At 49.9% G+C, this 25,505-nt stretch overlaps 1 protein-coding gene across 4 annotated transcripts in view; it reads left to right on the top strand.

Annotated features, from left to right (window-relative positions):
• Positions 1-23,517, top strand: part of LOC144158118 (proteasome adapter and scaffold protein ECM29) — a 293,901-nt gene extending 270,384 nt beyond the window's left edge. For all 4 annotated transcript variants that reach the window (XM_077688775.1, XM_077688773.1, XM_077688774.1 and 1 more), the window contains 4 exons: positions 6,136-6,241; positions 13,345-13,424; positions 20,553-20,618; positions 23,348-23,517. In XM_077688775.1, the coding sequence (XP_077544901.1) occupies positions 6,136-6,241; positions 13,345-13,424; positions 20,553-20,618; positions 23,348-23,481 (386 nt within the window). In that variant the 3' untranslated portion in view covers positions 23,482-23,517. The remainder of the gene's footprint in view (positions 1-6,135; positions 6,242-13,344; positions 13,425-20,552; positions 20,619-23,347) is intronic.
• Positions 23,518-25,505: the final 1,988 nt, after the last annotated feature.

Genomic DNA, 25,505 nt, shown 5'->3' with positions numbered 1-25,505 from the left:
GTCCGTTTTGAAGACGGCACCTTGGGAAACCGACACAGCGACCGCTTGCGCCTTGTGCCGGCAGAAACACTTCTGACCTCTCCTGAAACTACTATCGCTGCAGCTCCACCACAGCTGGAGCCGCCGCCTCTTCATGCACCAGCTGTTCCGGAAGTGCCTCATCAGGAACAGCCACCTGGAAATAGCTTCTCTGGGAGTAGCTGTGCCATGGACAGCGCTCAACAGTGGTGTGCATGTGAACAGTGACTCTGTCGTGCCTACGCCTAGCCCACCGAAGTTGCGACGTGGCACGAGGACTAGGAAACCAGGGCATAGGTACTCCCCATAGTCTTCCTCCTAAGAAGGGAGGAGTGTTACAATGTTAGCTTATGTGCAGCGCCCCCACGCGGCGCTGATGGTTTTGTGTTGAGCCGTGCAAGCCTGGCACAGCGGCGAGGGGCCGTTTTGGGAAAATAAAGACAGTTCGTTCTGGGCAAACGGCTCGGCATGTTCTCATGTCTTTCGCGGGCCTGATGGCCTACTGTTCGCAGTAGTCACCTTTTACCGCTCGGCCATCCATGCTTCTACACATCTAACAATCACGCTGGGCGATGAACCACAGGCATATTTTCCTGCACTGTTTCTTGCGCGCGCTGGAGATGGGTTCGTTGGCGTCCTGCACTTGCACCCTCGCACGCCGATCGGAACCTCGAACGTCTGCTTCTTGTGTAGTGCCAATTGTCGCAGTACCACAATGCTCCCCAGGTTTCTTCCATTTCAGAACACGCCTGGTAGACTTCTTGATCGTGGCTGTCGGCATGCTCACGGCAGCATTCTTATCTGGCCTCTTTCCTGGAGCAGGGGCTGAGTGATCTTTGCATCCCCCAAGCCAACGTGGAGGTCGTCGAGAGGTCTGTGATTTTACAAAGACCACGTTCGGGCAGCTTCTCTTTTGTGGTCTTGCCTTCATGCAGTTGTAGCTGCTGCACTTTGGTTGTCTTGGTCGTCGGTCTTATGGCGTGCGCACTCCTGTCGCAGTCGCACATGCTTGTCTCGTAGTGAAGACCTTACACAGGCTGGTGCAGTTTTGCTTGGGTTTTTGTGGAGTTCGATGTACGTTTCCTGTCTCGGGGAAGTTCTGCATACAGTCTGTGGGAAATCTCATGGCCACATACCGGCATGCACAGGAGTGTTCAAGCTCTTTAGTCACACCTTGCGAATATAGCCCATCGTCCAGGGCAGCCGACGTGGGCTTTGTGCTGCTGGTGTGGTGTTGCCAGTATTCTGGCGTGTCTCAGGCGCCGTTTCAGCTGACTGGTCATTCACAGAGGCGCAGGGCATCGTTGCAGCTGGGGATGCAAGCGTGCTTGATTCATGACCAATTATCGAAATGCCCATCAATGTCCTTGAACTTGTCGGTGCACCTTCTGGTTGGCTTCGGTGGTGCGTTCTCGTTTCGTTTGTAAAGTGTCGCTTCAAGTGGGGCGATAATCCTGGGCACTTCTTTGCCTGGCTCTAGAGTGCCGTCGTGCTGGCCGTCAAGTTTGCTCCACGAGCCAGAGCTTCCTGCTTGTCATCGATTCTATCAAGTTGATCAGTGCTATGTGGGAGCCTGGCTAATGAAGCAGTGGCCTCAACGTCCGTGGTTTATTCTAAAGAAGGCAGTATTCTAGAAGGCTTTTCTGAACAAGTTGCCTCGACGCCTCCTCCTCATTTTGGGGTGAGCAATGCGGTCGAAGAATAGCATCCCGCTCCCTCGCTCACCTCGTCGTGTCGCCTGACATCCCAGGTTTCAGCACCATGTGGGAAACGTCCGTAGAGGCAAGACAGGAGGCCATCATCGATAGAAAAGCTGTACAGGGAACCTTGCCTTAAACAGCCGTCTTGTAGGCTCTCCTAGTCGTCGTCGTCTTCTTCCGTGTGTCGGTTGAACTCTGATGCTGCTTCAACTTCGTCGTTCCTCAAAAGTCCAAACAGTAACATTTTGAAGCCGTTTAATTATTTTTTAATGTAGCAAGCACAGGTTTCAACCATTTATGTGTTTTATGTTTGAAAATTTGAAACAGGAAAACCAGTCTTGTCGCTCAAGCGTGAAATTTAAATGGTCAAAGCCTCTGGTCCACCTGGAGTAGTAGTGTGGTGATGATTTCGTAGTATCATTGAACTCCTTGACTTGTGTACCACGTTCAGCCACTTGTCCGGGTACTTTTTAGTTTCTTGAATCTAAATATCTGTTGTTTTACACCGAAACAAAGTCTATATCTACACAATCAAAATGAGAACCCCCAGTTTTCATCACCATAGCTGTAATGCTAAAGTTCTTGGTGTAAGAGTGTCTTCCCACGTTGAGTTGTCAGTGGGAATGGTTGGTTTCGGTGCGTGAGGCATGTAGCTGTTTCAGGATGGAAAGTTGGGCGAGTTGTAAAAACAGCGCCGTAGGACGAAATACACGAGGAAAGAAACCAGACAGGAAGAGCGCTATCAAGTGAAACTTATCTTAACGAAAAGACATGTACACATAAAACATTGAAACGGCGCATGTGCTAACATCCGTGCCATACCAAACACTGGTAGAGATAAAAAAGAGGAAACAAGTTCGCCCCTACATAGTGTCAACAACAAGGAAGATGTAATGTGACGGAGGCCTGACTGATGCACTCGTCACCAAGCCTGTTTATATTGAACGCCTCTATAGGTGACCGGTGAAAAGCGCCAAGGCTCATGGGTGCATTGTCTGCTTCCGCGGAGCCCAACCACTTCCGGTTCGAGAGCTCTCCTCGCCTCCCATAGGCCGGCGGCTTTCATGCGCTTCCACCGAAAAAACAAACGCTCATGCATCGCGCATTCAATGAATAACAACGATGAATCCTACTAGGGGCTCCTCTGAAAGGTAAGCACCCCGTGGAAAATAAACAACACGCACACACGTGCCTGAAAGCCGCAGGCGTACGTGAGGCCAGGCGAGATCTCGAACCGGAAGTGGCTGGAGCAGACGACGTACCCGTGAGCCTTTGCACTTTTTTACCGGTCACCGATTACTTCGCGCTTTAGCTGATTAGAATGACGCAACAGTGAGACCAGGAGCGCGTGGAACACGAACAACAGTGGTCGTACAAACGGGATGTGGGTGTACCTTTCAAAGACAGACGCACACGTACACATCGGCCCGTTCGGCCAACGTAAAACCGACCACAAGACAAAGTATTTTACAAACAACACCAACACAACACGGGATATACTTGTTTTCAGATATGTAGACGACTATTCAGTGATTGTTGAAAGGCTTTATATTCCCCGCACAACTGTGGATGTCTTGAAGGTTTTTAAAGAGCAGGGTATGGGCCTCTAAAGTTCACCTTTGGAGCCATGAAAAACTCCTGTACACAATTTCTGGACCTTTCGTGAAAATTCGGAGCGAACTACGTTTGCTGGAAATTTGCCCCCACATCAGTAAAACCCTTGCTGAACTACAATTCAGGCCACAGTAAGATTGTAAAAAACTCTATAGCTTCTACCAGCCTTCGGTCAGCACTGTCCAAATCGTGCGTACACTCAATGGACGCAAGTTTCAAAGAACAGGTAAAAAAGCTAAAAGAAGCTGGTTTTCCAACTAGTGTGCCGGCGTCTGCTTGCAGTTCGCACATCCACTGTACCACTCACAGAATAAAAAAGGTTGCTTCCAGATATGGGGTGCAGGTTGTCATATCAGCACCAAGTAAACTAGGTAGACAGAAGTAGACAGAAAGAAACGAGACACAATTTCTGGCAGTTCTGGCAATTGCACTGTTAACCACAAGAACAAGTACTATATCCCGTTATTCCGTGTTGTATTGGTGTTGTTTATAAAATACAGTTAAACCTCGATGTAACGAAGTCGGTAAAATTCGCAATTTACTTCCTTACATTGAAATTTCGCTGCATTGAAATTCGCGGTTATAATGAAGTGTTTATCCCGTTAAGCGTTTCCTAAAAAAGAAAACGTGGCGCGCATACACGGCCGGCGCACTGTTTCTGTTTCTATCGGTGCTTAATCGTCTACGCGGGCATCAGCGTGATCCGCATGGAGCGTTTTTTTCCCGCAAAAACGCGCCCCGCAAGCCACAGGCGCGCTGACGCAGCCGCGGAGACCACCCGCGCGATGCGGGTAGCTCCAGCGACTGCTTCTAATCGCTCGCTGAAACGCAACTCGAGGGGCAAACGAGAGGGGTATGCGAGAAAAAAGGCGGATAACTTGGGCGAAATTTTCACTGTAAAACGTCATACGCGCCGCTTACGAGAGCGCCCATCAAATATCCTTCGCGGCGGCCTTATCGTCTAGCCAGCCGGCATCCCCGAGCGCTTCGAAGCTCCCGCCATAGGGTGCGCGCCTCCCCATTGGCGAAACCATGGCGAAACTGGTCAGGCTCCTCGCGGACGCCGGCGTGAAAAAAAACGCGCGTGCAAGGCTCATAAAGATTCACAAATGCTTGCTGGGACGACGAAACCCAACAAGCATGAGCGAACTCGAACGAAGTCTGTTCTGTGACGAAGTGCAAAGCGGTGGCTTGCGGCGGCGGCGGCAACGCCAGAGGCGATTTGGCTTACCACCGCGGAGGATATTTGATGGGCACTTTCGTAAGCGGCGCGTGTCACGTTTTACAATGAAAATTTCGCCCACGTTATCCGCTTTATTTCTCGCATGCCCCTCTCATATGCCCCTAGAGTTGCGTTTCAGCGAGAGGTTAGAAGCGGTCGCTGGAGCTACCCGCATCGTGCGGGTGGTCTCCGCGGCTGCGTCAGCGCGCCTGTGGCTTGCGGGGCGCGTTTTGCGTTATTGCAGGGAGAAAACGCTGTGTGCGGTTCACGCTGATGCCGATTAAGCCGTAGACGATTAAGCTCCGACAGAAACAGTGCACCAGCCATGTATGCACGCCACGCAGTTTGTAGGCAAGGGACTTAATCAAAACTCCGTGGCTGGCTGCATCCGCGGCATTGGGCGACCCGTGTCGCTGTTTGCGTTGTATTGGGACCCCATTTCGGCGCTTGCGTCTCCCAAAATCTACTTCTACAACTTAAATATCGTGCCTCGTTCTTCATAAAATTTCGTTACACTGAAATTCCAGCAAACGGGACTTCGTTACACAGAGGGTGAAAATACATGGTGTGCATACACTTGAAGTTACAAAAAATTCCGTGGTTCGTTACATCGAGGGTTTCATTACATTGAAGTTTGTTACATCGAGGTTTAACTGTACTTTGTCTTGTGGTCGGTTTTACGTTGGCCGAACGGGCCGATGTGTAAGTGTGCGTTTGAGGGAGCACTTTAATTCTTTGAAAGGTACACCCACATCCCGTTTGTACGACCACTGTTGTTCGTGTTCCATGCGCTCCTGTCAGCCCCAATTTGACAAAACGGTCTCACTGTTGCGTCATTCTAATCAGCTAAAGCGCGAAGTAATGGAGGCGTTCAGTGTAAACAGGCTCGGTGACGAGTGCATCAGTCGGGCCTCCGTCACATTACATGATAAAGAAGTGGCTTATCTTGCTTGATGTTGACACTATGTAGGGGTGAACTTGATTCCTCTTGTTTATCTCTACCAGTGTTTGGTATGGCACGGATGTTAGCGCATGCGCCGTTTCAATGTTTTTATGTATACATGTCTTTTCGTTAAAATAAATTCACTTGGTAGTCAGCGCTCGTCCTGTCCGGTTTCTTTCCTCGTGTATTTCATCCTACGGCGCTGTTTTTACACCGTGTAGCTGTTTTTTTGAGATACACGCACGATCCGCTTCTCATTGCCAGCCATTTGAGCTGCGGGAAAAGCACTGTTCACACGGGCCTATCCGTGGGTGGCTGCCCCTAGCTGCCAAAGTGTGCCATCTGCAGGCTGGGCGCCTCTTGGCACTGCCTAGTGGGCATTCCTTGTCAGCACACTCACCGCCTGGTACAAGCTGTTTCTTCCCTACCATCCTTGCCCTCAAAAACAGGAGTTGACTCAGGTTCATGTTTGCCTCAGTCTTTCTCAATGCGCCTAGTGAAGACGAGCCTTGCCACTTGGATGACGTGTGCAGAACAGCGGTGGTGCCTGCCGTCTTTCTCTGGTGTCCCGTCTTTCTCTCTGTAGTTGCTTGCAGGTCTCTGCGATAGGGCTCACGAGCAGAGCTGTGTGTTTGCAGAGAAGCTGGCCGGGCGGCTGTGCGACCTCCTGCTGAGCAGCTTCTCGGGGGGCACGTGGAAGGTGCAGCTGGCCGCCATCGGGGCCCTGCACAAGTTCGTGCTCAGGTGGGTGGCACCGTGGCCAGACAGAGCCACTCACACCGGCCACTCGCTCTTGACGGGCTAGTTGGTACATACTGAAAGGGGGCTTAGACGAGGACGGTGGCAGACGAGACAGTTTATTTCTAAAAGTACAAGCATGTATATGACAGGCATGCACTGAAGAAAAAAAAAAGAAAGGAAGGGATAAAACTTACACCGCGGGCATCTGGCACAGTGCAAACACCAGAAGAAAGATAAGTAGAAAAGCGCTTTCCTTATCATAGATGGAAAGCGGTACACTCACGCATGTGAGCTCCTTTCTTTTTATAAAAATGCCTCGGCAACATCACGTGCAGTCCCATCTCTGCTTCTTTCGATTATATGTGTTTTGTCCAGGTCGGGTTTGCAAACACAATCACAATCTTTGCAATGTTGGGGCAAGTGTGACCCAGTTCCATTTTTTATCAACAGGGCATGTTCTCTTAGGCCGTCATTGATGCATCGGCCGGTGTGGCCGAGATGCACTTTGCCGCAATTCAAAGGAATCTCATACACAACCCCTACCGCACACTTGACGAAAGGCTTGGCATGCTTCTGTGATTGTGTTTGTAAACCCGACCTGGGCAAAATAGTTTTGCTAGTTTTGGTTTGGTAGTTTCCAAGCCAATTACCCTTTTCAGCGTAGTTTTTACAACTACTGCGCTGTCTCACCTCGACCAAAAACGACCCAACGAGTTTGTGAAAGCAGTGCCTTTATAAGTGCTTTTATGTCCACGTGGCAATACGACAGTTTTTCTGAATCTCGTCGGTGCGAGGTCCCGTTAAGCATCTTCCGATGTAGAGTTCCTATGCTAAACTTTTATATCCGCTGGGCTGGTCCCACCTCATCTCGCCTTTGTGCACTCTGTGGTGCATACGAACATTAGATCACCAAAGATGAAAGTTCGCTTCACAGTTCTGACACTCAGTTCATCTGTGACAAACGCATTCAAATTTTGTGAGTTCACATTAAAGTGGGATCCGCAATTTAAAGGTGCTCATGGTACGTCTGAATTCATAACGATCTTTGACCACCATTTTGACGTCTTGAACTCAAGAAATCCGTTCAGCTGGTCATACAAGACGAATGGGGAATCAGGCCGAAAGGCGAAAGGCGAATCAGGCTTCAAGGCGAAAGGCCGAAGGCGAATCGGGCCGAATCAGGCTTCAGGCCGAAAGGCGAATCAGGCTTCAATGAAGACTTTTTTTCGAAAAGGCTTATTACAGTAGAATCTCGATGATACGAATCTCGCGGGACCGCGAAAAATATTCGTATCATCCGAAATTCGTATGAACCAACACAGACCAAAAAATTGAGCGCTGAAAAAAGTTTTCGTTTATTTCTTTTCTTACTTTCGCGTGAACAAATCCGTGATTTTTTCTGCTTTTTTTAAACCCCCACGTCACAAAGCAGTCCTCTCTGGCGCGCGTAACGCTTCGCCTAGCTTCGCGCTTGTCTCCTCACTCCTGGTGTCCAAGCTCGCTACACGCCGCAACAGTCAAGCGTGAACCGCATGGTGCGTTTTTGCACGCGATTCGCACGCCTCGGCTTTGCGCGCGCTGTATTTTCACGGCCACATTGACGATTTCGCGCCCGCGGTATCTCCTACCTCAGTCCGAAAAAGACGCTGACGACTTGCGAAATGCTCGAGACAGCCCGCTGGCTCCGCCCGAGATGTTTAGGCTTAGCGCTCCGGCAGATATTTTATGGGCGCTTTCACTAGCGGCGCGGATGGTGTTTTATAGTACCGTTTTCGCCAACGTTATCAGCTCCTTTACTGCACAAGAAACTTCGTGTCTGCCTTGAGCGGCATTTTAAAGAGCGGCTAGAAGCAGTCGCTCAAGCGGCCGTGCCACTTCGCGGCCGAAGCCGCCGCCATGTTGCCGCCGCAGGCCGCGGTGCGCGCAGCGTGCGAGAGGTTTCGCGGCGCGCATGGGGCGTGCGGGGCGCGTTTTCGCGAGCAGAAAACAACAGCCCGGCCGTTTCTGGAGGAAAAAGAGTGACAAATGGGGAGAGAGAGCCGTCACTTGCTTGTTCGGCAGTCGGGCGCCTCGCCGGCTCGTTCGTATCATCCGCCGGGCCGCGCAGGTCCGTTCGTAACAGCCGAAATTTTTCCCATTGCAAACAATGCAATTTTGCCGGGACTTTTCAGAAATTCGTATCATCCCGAAATTCGTATCACCCAGAATCGTATCATCGAAATTCTACTGTAATTGTACATAACGTGATGCAAGGATGCACAAAAAAATCAGTGTTTGGGGGCCTCAAGAACACTGTGTTTGCAGGACTCCTTATATGTATGCATGGTGTCAGCACCTTTTGACGGGGAGCTGCCGAATTCGCTCACACTCAAGATGTCTCAATACCACATGGAAACATTTTTTGGTTGTGTAGAAAGAAAAGGGTGGCTAAAACAACAGATTACTGCCTCCCAAAGGAACTGCACAATGCAGCGGTTTGCAGAATTACGTATGAGCCGGATGCGACCACATATGAGCGAATACGCATTCAGCCGTTCACGGTGTAAGGCATATCCGCTTGAAACATTCCAGAAGAGAGGCGCACGGAGTAAGCAACAAACGATACACGAATTTTTATTCATCCCAGGGTTTACAAAATTTCAAAAGAAAAAGGTCACACACGATAAAAGAGTAACTAATTTAAAAAAACTGCCTGATTTATCACAACATAGGCTATGAGGCAACTTATACAAAACGCACGCATTTAAAAACCGCAAAAAATACGAAGACATACTAGCTAGCCAGCTTCCTTCAATGATGGTTCTGATCTGACATTTGCAGATTTCACGAAATAATAGTCTTTGTCTGCTGTGTTCATACACCGTTGTGCGTGCAAGTTTTTCCGGTTGATTTCAGTCGGAATGGGCTGAACCTGATTCTTGAATACACGTTGGCAATCTTCTTCGACAAAACTTAACTGTTATTGTCGAACGCATCGCAGTTCAACAGATGAGGCTCCAACTCAGCAAGTAATATTTGTTCAAACAATACTGTCAACACCTCCACTATAGGCGCTCACTATTTGCATATAACGGCTGCATTAAACGTGTAGAACATTAACCCTTGCATTAAACCTGTAGAACACGAAACCCCTTTCCCACGACGTGGTGCAATTTCAAAAAAATATTTCGATGGTGCCACGAGACCACCGTTTGTTTTAGCAGCGACGACTTCTAGCAGCTCAGTGGACATCATTGTAGTGCAGTATTCATTGTGGGATGTGCCTCCATATACTTTCCGTGCCCCAAATACTGCTATATATGGCACTACTGCACTGAGAACAAGCGAAAGGCTTTTGTAAAAGTCGACCCGCTGGGTGTTATAGTGCTCATCATTAAGTACCTGCAACAGCGATGATCTTCTTAACGAGACTCAACGAGGCTTACGTCAGCTGAGGGACAGAGATCAGTCACAATATCGCGAGGGGAGTTTCCAGTATCTGATGATGCAACTTCTGTTCTAATAAAAAGACGCTTGTAGGCAGCTGTATATTGACAAGCAATAGGGCTGTTGTTTTAGCCACCCTTTCCTTTTTACGCAACCAAAAAATGTTCCCATGTGGTATTGAGACATCTTGAGCGTGAGCGAATTCGGCAGCTTCCCGTCGCCACAAACCCATCAAAAGGTGCTGGCACCGTGCATACATATAAGGAGTCCTGCAAATACAGTGTTCTTGAGCGCCTCAAACACTGATTTGTTTTTTGTGCATCCTTGCATCACGTTATGTATAATTAAGCCTTTTCAAAAAAAGTCTTCATTGAAGCCTGATTCGCCTTTCGGCCTGAGAGGTGTCTTGTATGACCAGCTGAACGGATTTCTTGAGTTCAAGACGTCAAAATGGTGGTCAAAGATCGTTATGAATTCAGGCGTACCATGAGCACCTTTAAATTGCGGATCCAACTTTAATGTGAACTCACAAAATTTGAATGCGTTTGTCACAGATGAACTGAGTGTCAGAACTGTGAAGCGAACTTTCATTTTTGGTGATCTAATGCTCGTATGCACCACAGAGTGCACAAAGGCGAGATGAGGTGGGACCAGCCCGGTGAACATAAACGTTTAGCATAAGAACTCTACATCGAAAGATGGTTAACGGGACCTCGCACCGATGAGATTCAGAAAAACTGTCGTATTGCCACGTGGACATAAAAGCACTTATAATGGCACTGCTTTCACGAACTCGTTGGGTCGTTTTTGGTCGAGGTGAGACGGCGCAGTAGTTATAAAAACTACCCTGAAAAGGGTAATTGGCTTGGAAACTACCGTACATGAAGTTAAACGCAATGTAGACAGTTTAAATATAGGCCGACCGTCGATTCTTAGCTGGCCAATGAGCTGCGTGTGCCAGTGCATACAGGCGACCCAACGCACTTCCGCTTAAACCGTGCACAAATGTGATGCGGTAACGTCGACTAGAAGGATGAAGACGTTTAAGCTAGTCGACTGGAAAGATGATCGGTGTTTAAGTTTAGCAATAGCGCTACTAGAAAGCTGCCGCGGTACGTCTGCGCGACGGCCCGCCGCCGAAGCAGACGACGCGCCGAGAGTAGCGCAAGACTTGACTGCAGCGCTGCTAGTTCTCGCGACCGCCGTTCAGCCCACCCTCCTCCGCTGGCGGGGATGCGGAGCTCCGAAACTGAGCTTATTCTAGTAACGTTTAGTGTGGGTCACTAAAAAGACCACTTTGTCCCAATTTTATTGCAAACTCCATGCTAATAATAGAGACTAGGGGGACCGAATAGTGTCTCCGCGAACAATTCGATTTGCGAATTGAATAACTACTATTTGATTTCTCGAACAGTCGAGTGGAGTTTCCGAACGTTCCCTGGCTTTGTAAAAGTGAGACGTCTGCGCACGCTAAAGCTCTGCTGCTACACCGTCTGCTCGGGAAGTTTCATTCCAGTTGTGCTTTCGATGAGCGCGCCTTGTAGAAGCTGTAAAGTTTATCCCGCTGCACGGAGTCACCTGCGATTGCGTCTCCTGACTTTCGTGCCATTTTGAATTGTGCGACCGGATGTTTACATGCTAGGCCAGCTTCCAGTAAAGACCGCTGCCGTTTTCACAGCGCTTCCGTTAATTTAAAATCAGGCTCTTTTTAATGCAGTTGGTGTATGGTTACTGCGTGTTTACTTGTTTTTTAGACCCAGTAAATAGCACAGGCTTGTCCACGGCGACTGTGGTGCCAGCTTTCCTTCCGCGACGTGTCATTCACGCTGCCCATGCGCTTCCAAAGGAGTGTCTCATCGTGGTCCATCATTGTGGCTGTGTCGTGTTTTCGCGTCCTAATGTTCGTGCCTGCAAAGTGCCTGCAAAGTTACGAGGCGCTGTATAGTTGCTGCGTGTGATTAGAGTACAGCAACTCCAGTGCTTTTCTTTTTCTTTCCCAAGTAGATATTGTGCCCGCTCCGCATTCCTGGAGTGCTGCCGATGTGAGTTGAAAAGCGCGTTCTCCAGGTTGAAAAAGAATCTCATGTCTCCCGAACATGCGAAGCAGCTTCTGCCTTTGCACAAAAACCTATGAAAAATCAAGGTCTGTAAAAAAAGTGATATTTGATGCGCGATTCGATATTCAGCCTTTTTTTTTCTGAATTCGATTCGACATTCGACTCGAGAGTTACTATTGGGCATTCGCTAACAGAGACGATAAACGAAGCAGATGCAACACTGATGACTGCCCTGCCTTTTCCAGCAATTTCTGTAGGACGTTGCATAATTTTGTTTAGGCGATTGGTGGCTACCAACTGAAACCACCGCCAAGAAACGTGACCGGGGGATTGTAGTGGGGCTCCTAGTTCCGTTTAATTCCGTCCCTTGAATGTAGTTAAGGGGGAACGTGTATTTCAAAATCAACTGTATTTCTGTGTAAATTCTGATGAAAATTGGCACAGAAACTGAAAATGCTTCTGTGATGACACCATAAAAATTCCAAAGTAATATATTTTTTCGTTATATAATTTTTCTTTCTGTTCACCATATACCGAGTTTGAGCGGCTTATAAGACAGGATAGATAACTTGTGCGAAGTGCTTTGCATTCCTAAATGAATGGAGAAGGTTGTGACAGTCTTGGATTTTTTTATTTGCAACCGAAGTTTTTTTAGTTTTCAGTTTTTTAGAGGTGAATGTACAACAGGCATGTAGACCTGAATAAAAAATTCACAAAAAGGAAACTGTCGTGTTGCGGCCTAGAAGTAGGCCGAGTGCAGCTGGGCTGCCGCAAGAACGGGCAAAGGAACAGAGTCGCCGACGATGCGGGCGAGATAATGACAACCTTTATTCCATGCCACCAGCGTACATATATAACAAACACACATGTGACCAGTGACGTCACATACAAACTGCACGTGGCGCGTCGGGGTGAAAGCAGCAGATAACACAGGCACACGATACGCGGCATAGGCGCTATCACCACAGAAACCTGGAAAACCAAAAGTGTCACGACCTGAACTGTTCAGCAAGAGATCCAATTCAAAAAACGGAATCAAAATAGACGGAGCGGTCACGAAGAAATCGCTGGAGCAAGCGAGGCAGGTGGATAAAAAAACGGTTTTGAGAAAACAGCTTCTAAAATTGCGAAATAGACTTCATCAAAAGTTGCTAGGGTTGTAGCCTTTTGTGTCCTTTTGAACACGGGTTTCTGGAAGGCCTTTCCTTGAAGGTTGAGTGCCTTTTCCAGCCTTTCTCTTTCCACCAAGCATCATTTTCAGCTGCCCTGTTTGCAGACCAAGTGGTAGGGGGGTGGCTTTCCATGCAAAGCAGGTTAGCTGGTCGCCTGCTTTGCACTGGACAACCGAAACGATGGCGAGGCTCCCTCACCGCTCACTCGTGAGTGGTGAGCACACTTGTCAGTGAGCCTGCCAACCTCTGCACACTGCATCACTCCTGCCCATTTCAGTTTTTGGATTTTGGGGGTAAGGAGACGCCTGTCCGGTCTGAAATGGAGCTATTCCGTCTTCGTGGCCCCTTTGAGTGTTGCTGCCAGCGGGACATACATGGGTGCACGGATGGCGGCAGCCTGCTGCTTCTTGTGAGCTCTGACAGCCGGGCGTTCCCTTGTGGCTGGACGCAGGCTGCGGTGGCCGTCGCAGCCGTCCCCAGAGCTGGTGTCCATGGCTGAAGGCGTGGTCCGTGTCTCCTGCCAGGCACTGGGTGAGGAGGGCCTGCAAGGGCCAGAGTTCCTGCTCACCACTGCAGTGGGCAGGAGAGACGGCCTGAACAGGGGGCACCCAGGTGCAGCAAGTGCCCCTGGACTTGGCTGGACTCAGGGAAGACGGTGATGCGAGCGTATTCAACAGAATTCAAAATGGCGCTAACAAACGCTGTCTTTCTTGTGCCGTTTGTTAGTGTTGCCTTCAGCGGTGGAGAGTAACACAGGTAACGAGGGTAACACCAGAGTCCGTCAATGCTTTTCCGGTCATGCAACTCCCGGCCGAGTTTTGTTTGAGGACAAAGGCTCCCGCGAGAGGCGCCGCCGCAGATCGGAGGGCTAGAATACCTACATTGACGCGCGTCCGCCGTACAGAGTGGAGACACGTATGCGTTGCGCCGCCATTTTGGTTCGCCCGCTCGCTGCCGCAGCAAGTCATTGTAACAAAACCGCACCGTAATTATCTCCACAAGGCGGTTTACTGGTGAAGTTTGAACCATCGTATCTGTATTACGTTGCTGCGTCTTGTGGGAAACGAAAAGAACAGCGCGTTGAGCACTTCGACCCAATAGGGGCGGCACGGGATCGTTCAACGGGTGTCTCCACCCTGTACAGCTGTCTGTTCTCGAGATTACCTACGGAGGGCATCGGGCCGCCGCCGCTGCAGCGCGCGTTCAGCCGTGCGCGGCAGAACTTGCGTACGTGTTTGGCGGCACTTTTCTGGATAGAAACGGAATGTTGGTAGTTGTGCCTTCAATTGTGGCTACAAAACGAAGCCGTCAGGATTGCAGCCCTTGCAGGGAAGCCGTATGCGGCAGAACGCACGCTCAAAACTGCCGACTGCTATCTGTGCTTGATTTTTTAGAAGTCCCCACGAGCCCTGCTAGCACCGCAAGTAGCGTCTGCTACGCGCCGCACTCCCCTCCGACCGCTTCGCCGGCTGCCCTCCGATCAATGCCAGCGCCGCGGCGCGGACTCCCTGAGCAGCGTACGAAGCTCTCCCATAGCGTGACGGCGAAGTTTCACGACCAGAAAAGCATTGACGGACTCTGGTAACACTGTGGGCTAGTGGTCCGCAGATAAATCATTCAGTGGTGCCTTGGTTCAAAAAGTGCCGGCTGGATTGAGCTGTTCACCTGTGTAGCCCACCCAGTTTGCAGGTTGACAGGAGGAGCGCGCAACTGTCTTTTCAGTGTCGACAGCTTGCTTCACTTCGAGCACACTTGCTAGTGGCAGATCACCAGCAAAGTGCCCACACCCTTTTTCAAGGATTGCCGGGTCTCTGATTGTCTCTTTGAAGCTGTGCACAAAATCGTTGGAAGGCACTAACTTGGAACCATTTGTGCTGGTTGCCTCCTGTCGTTGTGAAGGAAGAAGAAGCAGCTTCAAGAGAACAGGCGTGTCTCATATGAGCTCCTCAGATTTCTTCCCAAGTGAACGGAAATTCCCAGTTTTCGGCAGCGAAGACAAGAGGAAGGTTTTTGGGAAGCGGCAAGGATCACGCAGAACCAATTCTGAAGTTCGTGAGTGCGTTATTTGCTGTTTAACAACGATTTGAAAATCCGAAGCGGACGCCGCTGCGCTAACCCTAACCCTTGTGGTTGGCGCCTACCACGAGTATGGAGCGCGGAGCAGCGACGGGCGCGGCAGCAGAAGCTGTTAGCTCCATCCCCGGCGAGGACAGGACCCAAGATGACGAGATGGAGACGCAAGACCGCTGCGACGGAGGAGAGAATTCCAATTACGATGAAAGGTGGGAGAAGTGGATGCAAGTAATGAGCAAGTCGGCGAGATGACGAAACAAGGCGAACACTCCGGCTGCTGAGCAACCGCTGGACTCAATCCCAAAGAAGTCAACCTTGAAACCACGGCGGGAAGAGCCTAGACCTCAGCCGCCGCCACTGCCGGAGGAAGACTACAAGTTGGTGATGCGACCAAAGAACGGGCTCGAACTCGGCTCGGTCAGTCCGGCACTTCTGGCCGAGGGCATCCTCAACACGGCCCGCCTGTCATGGAGGGACGCAGAACATCCTCACCATCAGCACGCCACATGAACAAGCAGCCAAATTACTCAGCTTAACGTCCAAGGAAGGGTCCACCCAGTGAGTCTCTACGGGACTCATGGCATGGCATTACACGATGGAGCAAGTGTTGGAGGACATTTGGCTCCCAGGATATGAATTCCTACGCTGCCGCCGCCTGGGAATGTCAGGCTCTGTTCTCGTTACGATACAAGGTCACAAGGTACCCTTCTACATTTATTATAAGGGCGTTGAGATGAAATGTTTCATCTATAAGAAGACCATCCCATACTGCACCAACTGCCGCTGTACGGGACACAGGGCGGACGTCTGCGTGAACGTCGTAATCCCTGCCTGTGAAAGGTGCGGCGTGAGAGACCCAGCGCCGGACCACCCATGCAACCCGAAATGTGATCTCTGCAATGGCAAGCACATCACGGCATGTAGAGAATGCCCAAAACGTTTTCGGGAACCGTACATCATCCGCCGCAAGGCTTGGGAGAAAAGTAAAGAACACTCATGTGGCAGAAGAGAACCATCCAAGGACAGATTGAACCGCTCGGCTCAACGACGGGTCAAGACGGAAACAATCATCCCGCTCCAATTCCTCCAGCTGCTGGCCGTCTCTGCAGAGATGTAGGGGGCAGCTGAGAGGCGATCCAGGTCCCGCTCCAGATCGCGAACCGACCGGAGACCCAATGGCTCCAAATCGGAAGCCAAATGCGAAAACGGAGCTCGTTCCAGGTCTCGCTCCAGACCCAGCTACCGGTCCGGACTAGGTGCGGACGCCAACAGCGGCGGAGGGAAAGTAAGGACTTCGTCTTCCGGGGCGTCACGGGTGAGCTGGTCTCAAGTTCTCCTTCCCACTGCTCAACCCCCTAAACCCCAATGCGAGGAATGCAACAAGCTACAATCGCAGATCGAAGACCTAAAGAAAGAAATGGCCATCCTGAGATCTACAATCGCGCAGGTTGCCTCGCAGGCTAAGCTAAACCCTCCGCAAACGAACGGGGGAACGGAGAAACGGCGTAAAATAAAAGATAAAAATGAGCAGACTGACTCCCCAAGGCCTCAGAGATGCGGACCAAGGAGGCAGATTCGGATGGAACGGCTAAATGCAATGGCGCAAAACATGACGGCTGGCATAGCTCAACTCCAACAGGCATTCATGCTGAACTTTTGCGCAGCGTAAGACTAGGACAGATAGAACAAGGAACACGAAGACCAGCGCAGACTAACAACTGAATTTTATTTCTTAAACAACACATATATATACATACACTATCTAACAACCCTTGATCACCGCGCATGAGCAGGTTAGTACACTCTCCATCAGACTAGATGCACTCGAAAGCCAAAATGCGGCAGCTGGCCGAACACCACGTAGGGACCTTCGTCCGTCCTCGCTAGATAACCACGACCAGTCAGACCCCACCCGAGCTAACCATGGCGGGGGGAAGCAAGAGGAAAAGCTAAAGGTGTGGCAGCGGAACGCAAGAAGCATCAGAGGGAAACTTGGGTCACTCTCACAAACATTGATTCTCGCGCTGCAGGAGGTAAACTCCTATGCACGACTACCTGGCACACATCACACACGGCGACCCGGAATGCGGAGACACTACCACGCTCATCAGCAAGAGAGTAATGGCAGTGCAACACACGCTACAGCTACCCAGAACAGAAGGGACCCTCACAGAGCTGATACCTCGGAAACCTGGGCAAGGAAAGAACGTTTTTATCCTGAACGGGTACTGCAGGCCTAAGAGGAAGCAGTCGGAATTAAGGGTTCGATCCCAAGCTGATGAGGCTCGCTTCAGCCTCATCAGGAGGTGGAAGCGTCAGCGCCACAACAGAAAACTCAAGAAGAGAATAGCCAAACTCTCTGAGCAGGCAGCAAAATATGCAGCGGAGCTCTGCAGTCAGAACTGGCTGCAGCTCTGCGACGGGCTCCGCGGTACCCTCAGCGCATCCAAAACATGGAAACTGCTCAGATACCTCATTGATCCGACAAATTACAAAAGCGCAGCCTGCAAGAAAAATAACACGACTATTCACAAGTTTGAGGGATCCCAAGAGGATCTGCTCAGAAAACTGCAGCAGAAATACCTGCCCATGCACCCACCTTATGCGGTCCCTGACTACAAGGGAGATCCAAACCCGCAATTGGATGCACCCATTACCACGGCCGAGGTGAAAGCTGCGCTTCAGAAGATCTGCCGAAATACCGCGCCAGGTCAGGACCAAATCACAAACAAAGCATTGGCCAACTTCAACGAACCCTCTATAGCATCCCTCACAGGCTACTACAATCAGTGCTGGGAGAGAGGAGCCATCCCACTTGAATGGAAATCCACTGAGGTGCGCCTAATACCTAAACCAAACAAACATCTCGGCATCGAAAAACCTATGGCCAATATCCCTCACGTCGTGTATCGGGAAGCTGCTCGAACACATCGTGCACAACTGCCTGCAGAACTTCCTTGAAAACACAAAGCAGTTCCCACCGACCATGTACGGGTTCCGACAGCACCTGTCGACCCAAGATGTGTTGCTGCAACTGAAGGAAGACATCATAGAATGGGCCAACACCCACACACCTAAGGCCATCCTGGCTCTAGATTTAAAAGGGGCCTTTGACAACATCAGCCATGAAGCCATACTCACTGATCTGAACGAGCTCGGGTGTGGCAGTCGCACATACACCTACGTCAGAGACTTTCTCTCCGGGCGCCAAGCCACCCTCAAGATTGGAGACATTCAGACACAGCCGACTCGCGGTGTGTCTGATATCACGGTGTGGACCAGTATGGGCTCGGTCGGGGAGATGCAGGACCGTCTCCAAATGGGGGCTGATACCGTGCACGAGTATGCTAAGAACTGTGGACTCTCGTGCGCCCCATAAAAATCTGAGCTGCTACTAGTGCACAGAAAGGGCGGTAGGCAAACAGATGTCCTTTTGATGGAGATCACGCTGGACGGTGCTACCATCACCCCGTCTCCGCAAGTGAAGATTCTAGGTATGATAATTCAAGCATATTGCGCAAACACCACGATGATGAGGAAATTGGAACACACGACTTGTCAGATTGCCCCATGCTCCGTCGGATCACGACCAAGGGAAGAGGCATGAAGGAGGCGGACACGCTTCTCCTCGTCCAGGCGTTCGTCGTGTCGAGAATCTGCTATGTGACGCCCTATGCACTACTAAGCAACGCAGAGAAGAACAAGTTAGGTACGCTCTTGCGAAAGGCGTATAAACAAGCCCTGGGTCTGTCCCCCTACACCTCCACGGATCGTCCCCTCAAGCTTGGGGTGCACAATACTGTGGACGAGTTGATTGAGGGCCACCTCCTTAGTCAGCGCTACCGGCTAGCAGGGCCCTTCTGCTAAGACTGGGCATAAACATCCCTGATCGCCCTCTTGAAACCACAGTAGACATCCCTCACGAACTACGCCGAAACATCAGAGTGTGCCCGTTGCCCAGAAACATGCACCCGCAGTTCCACGAGGGTCGGAGAGAGGCGCGAGTTAGAGCCCTGGAGAAAAACTACGGCTCAAACAATATGGTTTATTATACGAACGCCGCAGATTATGCAAGACGTGGAGCCATGGTAGCGAATGTGACGAAGAAGGATAGCCACACCACGAGCCTCACTCTCAACAAAGTCTCGACGCTACAGGCCGAAGAGGTAGCTATTGCGCTGGCAATAACGCAGACCCCAGCGGAAGTGATCATCACGGATTCACAGCCAGCGTGTAGGAGCTACCTCCAAGGTTGCATCTCGTGCATCGCCATGAAGATCCTCGGCCAGAACCCTCCGAAGAAAAGAGGGTGTCGATTGTCTGGACACCAGCTCACGCTTCCCTCTGCGGTAAGAGACTGCTCGAAGTCTAACTAGCCGAGCGCCGCGAGAAAGTTGGCTAGAGACAGCGATCCCCGTAACTTCATACCAGGAGGTGACCCAATTCTACAGGCTCACCAGGCTTATGCTACCCACTGGCCACCCCTCCCTCAGTCAGGCAGAGGAGCGCTCCTGGCGTCTCCTCCAGACCAACACGTTCCCCCACTTATTCGGGCCAACAATATACTACTCGCAGTGCCATTTCTGCAACGCGCCCTGCACCCTGTATCACATGGTGTGGGAGTGCCAGCTTAACCCCTCACTTTCCCCGATATCTAATCCCTCGATTGAGCAGTGGGAGGAAGTGCTGGCCAGCTCTAGCTTCGAAAGCAGCTTCGGCTGATCCACCGGGCTGAGGCGTCTGAACTGAGGAAACCGCCCGCTTGACTCCTCTCGTTAAATAAAGTTTATTCTCTCTGCTGTCGTTGCCCCAGACTTGGTTCTTGCTAATTGGGGCTGTATTACCCGGCTGGCTGGCTAGAGCGCAAGAACCAAAGCCGCAATCCACCAGGCTGCGTCACGAGGACGCCGCGGAGAGTCTGCCAGTGACGCGCACTCGGAGGCCGGCCAAGTCGATGAGGTGCACTTTAGTACGCAGTTGGGCAACATGTGCACTGTGCGCCAAGGAAGTGGCTGTCCTGAGCTTGGACGGGCAGCTGGGCCCCTGAGCAAGCAACGTGGCGGTCCCTGTGTGCCGAGGGAAGCCCTGCGGGCAGTTGAACACCTCGGTGGGCGTGGAGGGTCTCCTGGTCGGAGGCCCCATGTGGTAGCCTACTAGCCCTAATTAGGCTGGACGTGGGCGACCACGACCTCCTGGTGAAGGTGCCTCAGTAAAGGCTCGCGGCCTCTACTTACTGAGCCTTGGTGGGGCAAATGTGTAATTGCTGCTACCTACATTGCTCGCCATCACAAGCAGCAGCATACGCTGGTGTTGCACCGTGTTGTCACATGACCTTGCCCAGAAGGGAGGCGTCTGGCCATTACCATTTGTGCTGTTCAAATATTTTTTTCTCCAAACTCGCCATCGATGTCACGTGAAGATAGGTCACATCAATTTCCATACTGCACAGAACTCGGGCTTTTTCTGTCTACAGCTAGTGCGAACTGGCAGTTTCTGCCGACCAGCTGTGCATTGCAACACAGCCTGCACGAGTGTGAGCCCCCCATGACGGCGCAGCCGGTCATCGTGCCTCTGTCTCCCTTCCAGAGATGACCAAATACTCGAGCCTCTGCCTGGAAGCCCTCAAGCTGCTCAAGGCCTTTGGAGAACAGGGTGAGCACTCCAAGTGAAAACAGACACACCCACCAAAAGAAGCTGTTAAAAACTTTAAAAACAACAAACAAGACATTTCGGCTTCATTACGGAAGCCTTGTGCACCAAGGCAAACAAGGCTTTTGTAACGAAGCCGAAACATCCCGTTTGTAGTTTTTAAAGTCTCCACTTCAGGGGGAGCACTCGCGTGCTGGGCTCATCAAAAGAGTTGCCACAGAATAGAAATAATCCTCAACAGGAAGTTACGCTGCATTTCTGGACCCATATTACGGCTACATGCTTGAGCAGGAATCTGTCCGTGCATATAATGTCGGGTGCAGGTAAGAATGCATGCAATAGCTCATGTAGTTCACCGCTTTGCCGAAGCAGCAAACCCTGAAGCACTCGTGTTTTTTGGAAGGAGATTGCACTTAGTATGTGGCATTGTGTGCTTTTTTCTCGCATAGAATATCTGTCATTGCTGCAGTAGTTTATTGGCAGATTACATCTGAAAGATTATAGGAGCGACTTGTGCGACTTTAATAAAAATATTGCTCTGCACAAAGAGACATCCAGCTGCAGTCATGCAGTTCTGGGCCGCTTGAAATGAAATGAAAGCCGGGGTGCTTGTTAGCACGCAGTGCGTCGGGGAAAGCCGCTAAAGGGTACGGCGAGGGGGCACAAAGGACACGTCAGAGAACAAGGAGAAAGAGCACTTCTCTTTCATGAAGTGTGTGTTTTATTATTGAAGGGGTGCATACACGACCAGAAACATCAAAGGCATGAAAGAAAAAAGGCTGTTGGGGAACGCTTAACAGAATACTTCCTTCTTTTTCTTTTAATGTCCTTTGTCCCTGTGCCCTGTTGCAAATTCTATTGCGGTGATTAAAGAGCGGCTGACGCACCGACACAACAGTGGCCATAGGAGAGGGTGGGGGGGACTGACGCATTAATGCACTGCATTCATTAGAGGGCGTCTTTCAAGGGCCTGGCTTACTCGATGTCAGTGTCGGTGCACGCAGCCAGCTGACGACAAGAACACATGGGTGGGGAATCAACTGGGCAGGAATGCAGCTTTCATGGAGCCCAGCCACCAGTGTGATTATGAGGAAAGCAAGTGAATGCGGAAGGACTTCTCGTCTGTTCATTAGGACATTTCACAAGCAGCTACTCGACAGCCCCATTAGTTGGAGAAGCCGTGCGGGCTGGGTGTGAAAAAATATCCTGCTAGGGATGCTCAGATTCCACATTAGAGAAAATTTCTGGTGCAGATTTTTTTTAACAAGCCGCTTTTTTTGCCTCTGCGAATAAATCTTGCGCAAAGCTGACCCGGTTTGTTTGGAGTGAGCACAGTGTTTGTGTGCGAGCTTGGGCTGATAGGGATGCACCTGCTGAACAGCCCATGAAAGGCAGCATGCGGGAAAGGCTCTCTTGGTGGTGTTGCCAGTGGCTATGCCAATGGCTAGCTTGCCGTGGTTGCCCTTGTAGTTCCTGGGCCCCGCTTTCATCTGCATGCTTTCAGGCTGTGTGCCACATCAGGCGAATGGTCTGCCACCGTGCTTTTGGAGCGTGCTTTGCCTTTTATTTTACTTTGGTGAATCTGTTTCTTTTTCCAAGGCAGACTTGTGTAGTTTCTTTTGTGTGCACGTGCCTAGAAAACTGATTACGCGAACATTTAGGAGGGGATCTAATTTACGCACTGATTCTAACCAAACTTGGTGCGCAAGCACAGTTGACTGCAACAGTGTCAGAACAGAAATCAGCCATCTTGTATAGCTTTCAGATATGAATGCATCCTACTGATTAGGTCATCCTCGAATTGGAGCACTAATAAAGATTAAATTCCTTCACATTTTTCTGCCACTGCATTTGCCAAGGCAGATTGTCTACAATAAAGCTGTTCAATTATTTTTACAGACCCTCTGAATACGAACAAAAATGGCACTACATTCGTTCCCTGTCAACAAGTGAGGAAACGTGCGCATGCTAAACGTGCGCATGTAGGGGATCCGAAACGTGAATTTTATTCGGTTGACTTTGTCAGTGACTGCAACTGCTAAACATCTGTATCACAGGCACAGAGCCGGCAAATGACTAACAGCTGTATTGCACACGGTGCACCTTTGTGAAGGCAGTGGCACAAAAATTTGAATCAATTTAGGCTTCATCAGTTCTCTGATTAGAGGATGGCATAATTAGTAGGATACATTCATAATCTGAAAGCTGTACAAGATAGCTACAAATCGATTTCTGTTTTGACGTTGTTGTAGTCAACTGTAATCAGTCCATAGATAACAAAGCTGGTTTTAATTTCCATCTCGGCGCTTATGGGGCTTTATCTTCTGCTAGTTATTCTGGCCAATTATTCTTTTGTCGTCACATGAAAGCTTCTTTCATTTGTCTTTCACGCTTGGTGTGCCAGTGTGTGCGTGTTGACGGTGTAAAGGTTTGGCATGAAAGGGTCACTCTCACAGAGGCTTGTAAGTGCTAATCTCCACGATGGGAATGGAGGGCACGCCTACACTCGGGTAAGAACCACAGCGGAAGCTGCCCCTGCGCCTCTTCACCGCAGTCGGCTGTTCCTCCACACAAAGGTGCTCACGGCGAGTGCTCTAAACGTGACAACCTGTTTCCATGATTTTGTGGACATTGCCGTTCTCAACTCGTACCCGAGGATAATGCAGCTGCAGCAGGTGCCCTGCTCAGTGGTTGCGAAAGATGGCTGCCCGGGAAACGCGCTCTGCGTGCAGGCTCCTTCGGCATCCTGGGCGCGAGCACCGTGGAGAAGCTGCGGCACGCCGTGTCAGCCGCCAGGGACAGCCCGCAGCTCAAGAGCCTGGCACAGGACGTGGCCAGCAGGGTGGCCGTCACGACAGGCCACTAGGCAGGGGGCAGGAAATAAAAGTGTTGCTACCACGTGTATAGTGCCGCCTACATGATGCACAACTTGGGAATGGAGTTGCTTACTTGCTACCAAAGACCGTCGCGTTAGCGCTGAAAGACGAGATAAAAATGCCGTATTTACTCGCATAATGATCGCACCCCTGAAGTTCGTTGCCAAAATTCGATTTTTTTTTATTTCCCGCGCAATGATCGCACACGGAACTTGCCGGAACTCGTACGTTTGCCAAGTCTAGCCAAGTTCCGTCACCTCTTTTTTTTTCTCTGCACTTGTTCTGTCACTTTTTTTCTGTCCCGTCTTTGTGCACAGTTTGAAGTTTCAAAATGAGACGTCATTGAATGAGAAATAATTAATAAATATGTCTGTGCGCTGTTCATGTGATGTGTGCGTTTATTACAAAGGTAAGCCACACTAACCCTTTATTTGTAATTGTGTTGATGACACCTATCGTAAAGTTATTGACCCGCAACTTGTGGCGTTTCCTGTGCTGAAATATTTTTCGCAAAAAAATGTACCCCTCGTATCCCACCCCTAAATGTATCTCACCCCTAAATATGCATCAATTTAAAAAAAAAGTGTGATCATTACGCGAGTAAATACGGTACACGGGACTAACATTTGTCCCCTGTATTTCTATCCTGCTTCTTGTCTTTCAGCACTAGCACGATGGTCTTTGGTATAGAAACCATTTGCAAATCTCCCCAGAGGGAGACTGTACTTGTGTGGTGTGCTCCTTACAGTTCGAAGTGGCTGTGACATCGGCGTGACAGCCATTGTAGGGAAACGCGGACTGGAGGGCGCTTGCAGTAGTCTGCTTTTCGGACCATCCGGCATGTCTCGGAGCGACAATGACTGGCAGCTTAATTAATGTAGGTGAAAGTCCGTTCCTACTTGCGTTAATGACACTTGTTAATGTGTTAATGACACTAAAGCAAGTGCTGGGCGTTTGAGGTGAGATATCCTTGTCCACAAAGTAGAGAAAAAAATTTTCTGCACTGTGTAACATACGAGTTCTAAAAAAAATTGTTGCGAAATATCTATTACAATCACATCATGAACATTTGCAGAACTGTAGCACTTCATAAAATGGCATTTCTTCGTGCCCTTTTAAACTTCTCTATACATACTTCTTCCCTCACAACGAACTTTTTTGCCACGAGACCAGCAATCTGACTTGTATCATAAGTGGGTTTGGGGTCCCCCCCTTACCCTTCTGAAGAAAAAAAAATGGGCAGCAAGACCTGCTCCAGCTAGGCTATGACAGGAAGCAAATATAAAATAAACAAATGGTGCCAAAAGCCAACTAAACATTTTTACGAAAAAGCCAAGTTGGTGATTTAAAAAAAAAAAGTGCCCAACGTATGTACCAGCAGGACGTCCAAACAAAACTAAGCACAAAGGAACAAAAAGCGAAGCCGCAGAAAGTTTTCAAGTCGGGGACAAAAGATTTCAACGCTTTATACCCAATAGATCGCAAGAGCACGAAAGATCACAATAGTTTCATAATCCAAAGATGCAATAAAAAAGGGCCCATCTCCCCGCGAGGGGGACTCGAGTAAATGCGTCGCATAGGGTGGGTGTATTGCGTTAACGTTTAGTGTTTGGGGAGTTGGTGGTAGTGAATGCGTTGTATCAGCAGCTTCTTGACATAGTTTGAATGAGTCAAGGATATAAGGCGCGTTCGTAGCCTTTCATTCTGTGTCGGTTTTGTGGCGCAGTGGGAAGAGCACCATGTACCTCGCGTTCCGCCCACAGGTAGTGAATGCGTTGTATCAGCAGCTTCTTGACATAGTTTGAATGAGTCAAGGATATAAGGCGCGTTCGTAGCCTTTCATTCTGTGTCGGTTTTGTGGCGCAGTGAGAAGAGCACCATGTACCTCGCGTTCCGCCCACAGGTAGTGAATGCGTTGTATCAGCAGCTTCTTGACATAGTTTGAATGAGTCAAGGATATAAGGCGCGTTCGTAGCCTTTCATTCTGTGTCGGTTTTGTGGCGCAGTGGGAAGA

The sequence above is a fragment of the Haemaphysalis longicornis genome, unplaced genomic scaffold (genome assembly GCF_048455015.1).
Source record: "Haemaphysalis longicornis isolate Haplotype H1 unplaced genomic scaffold, Haemaphysalis longicornis Haplotype H1 scaffold_10, whole genome shotgun sequence".
Lineage (NCBI taxonomy): Eukaryota > Metazoa > Arthropoda > Arachnida > Ixodida > Ixodidae > Haemaphysalis > Haemaphysalis longicornis.
Note: the sequence above shows the minus strand (reverse complement) of the source record. Positions and strands in the feature narration are given on the sequence as shown.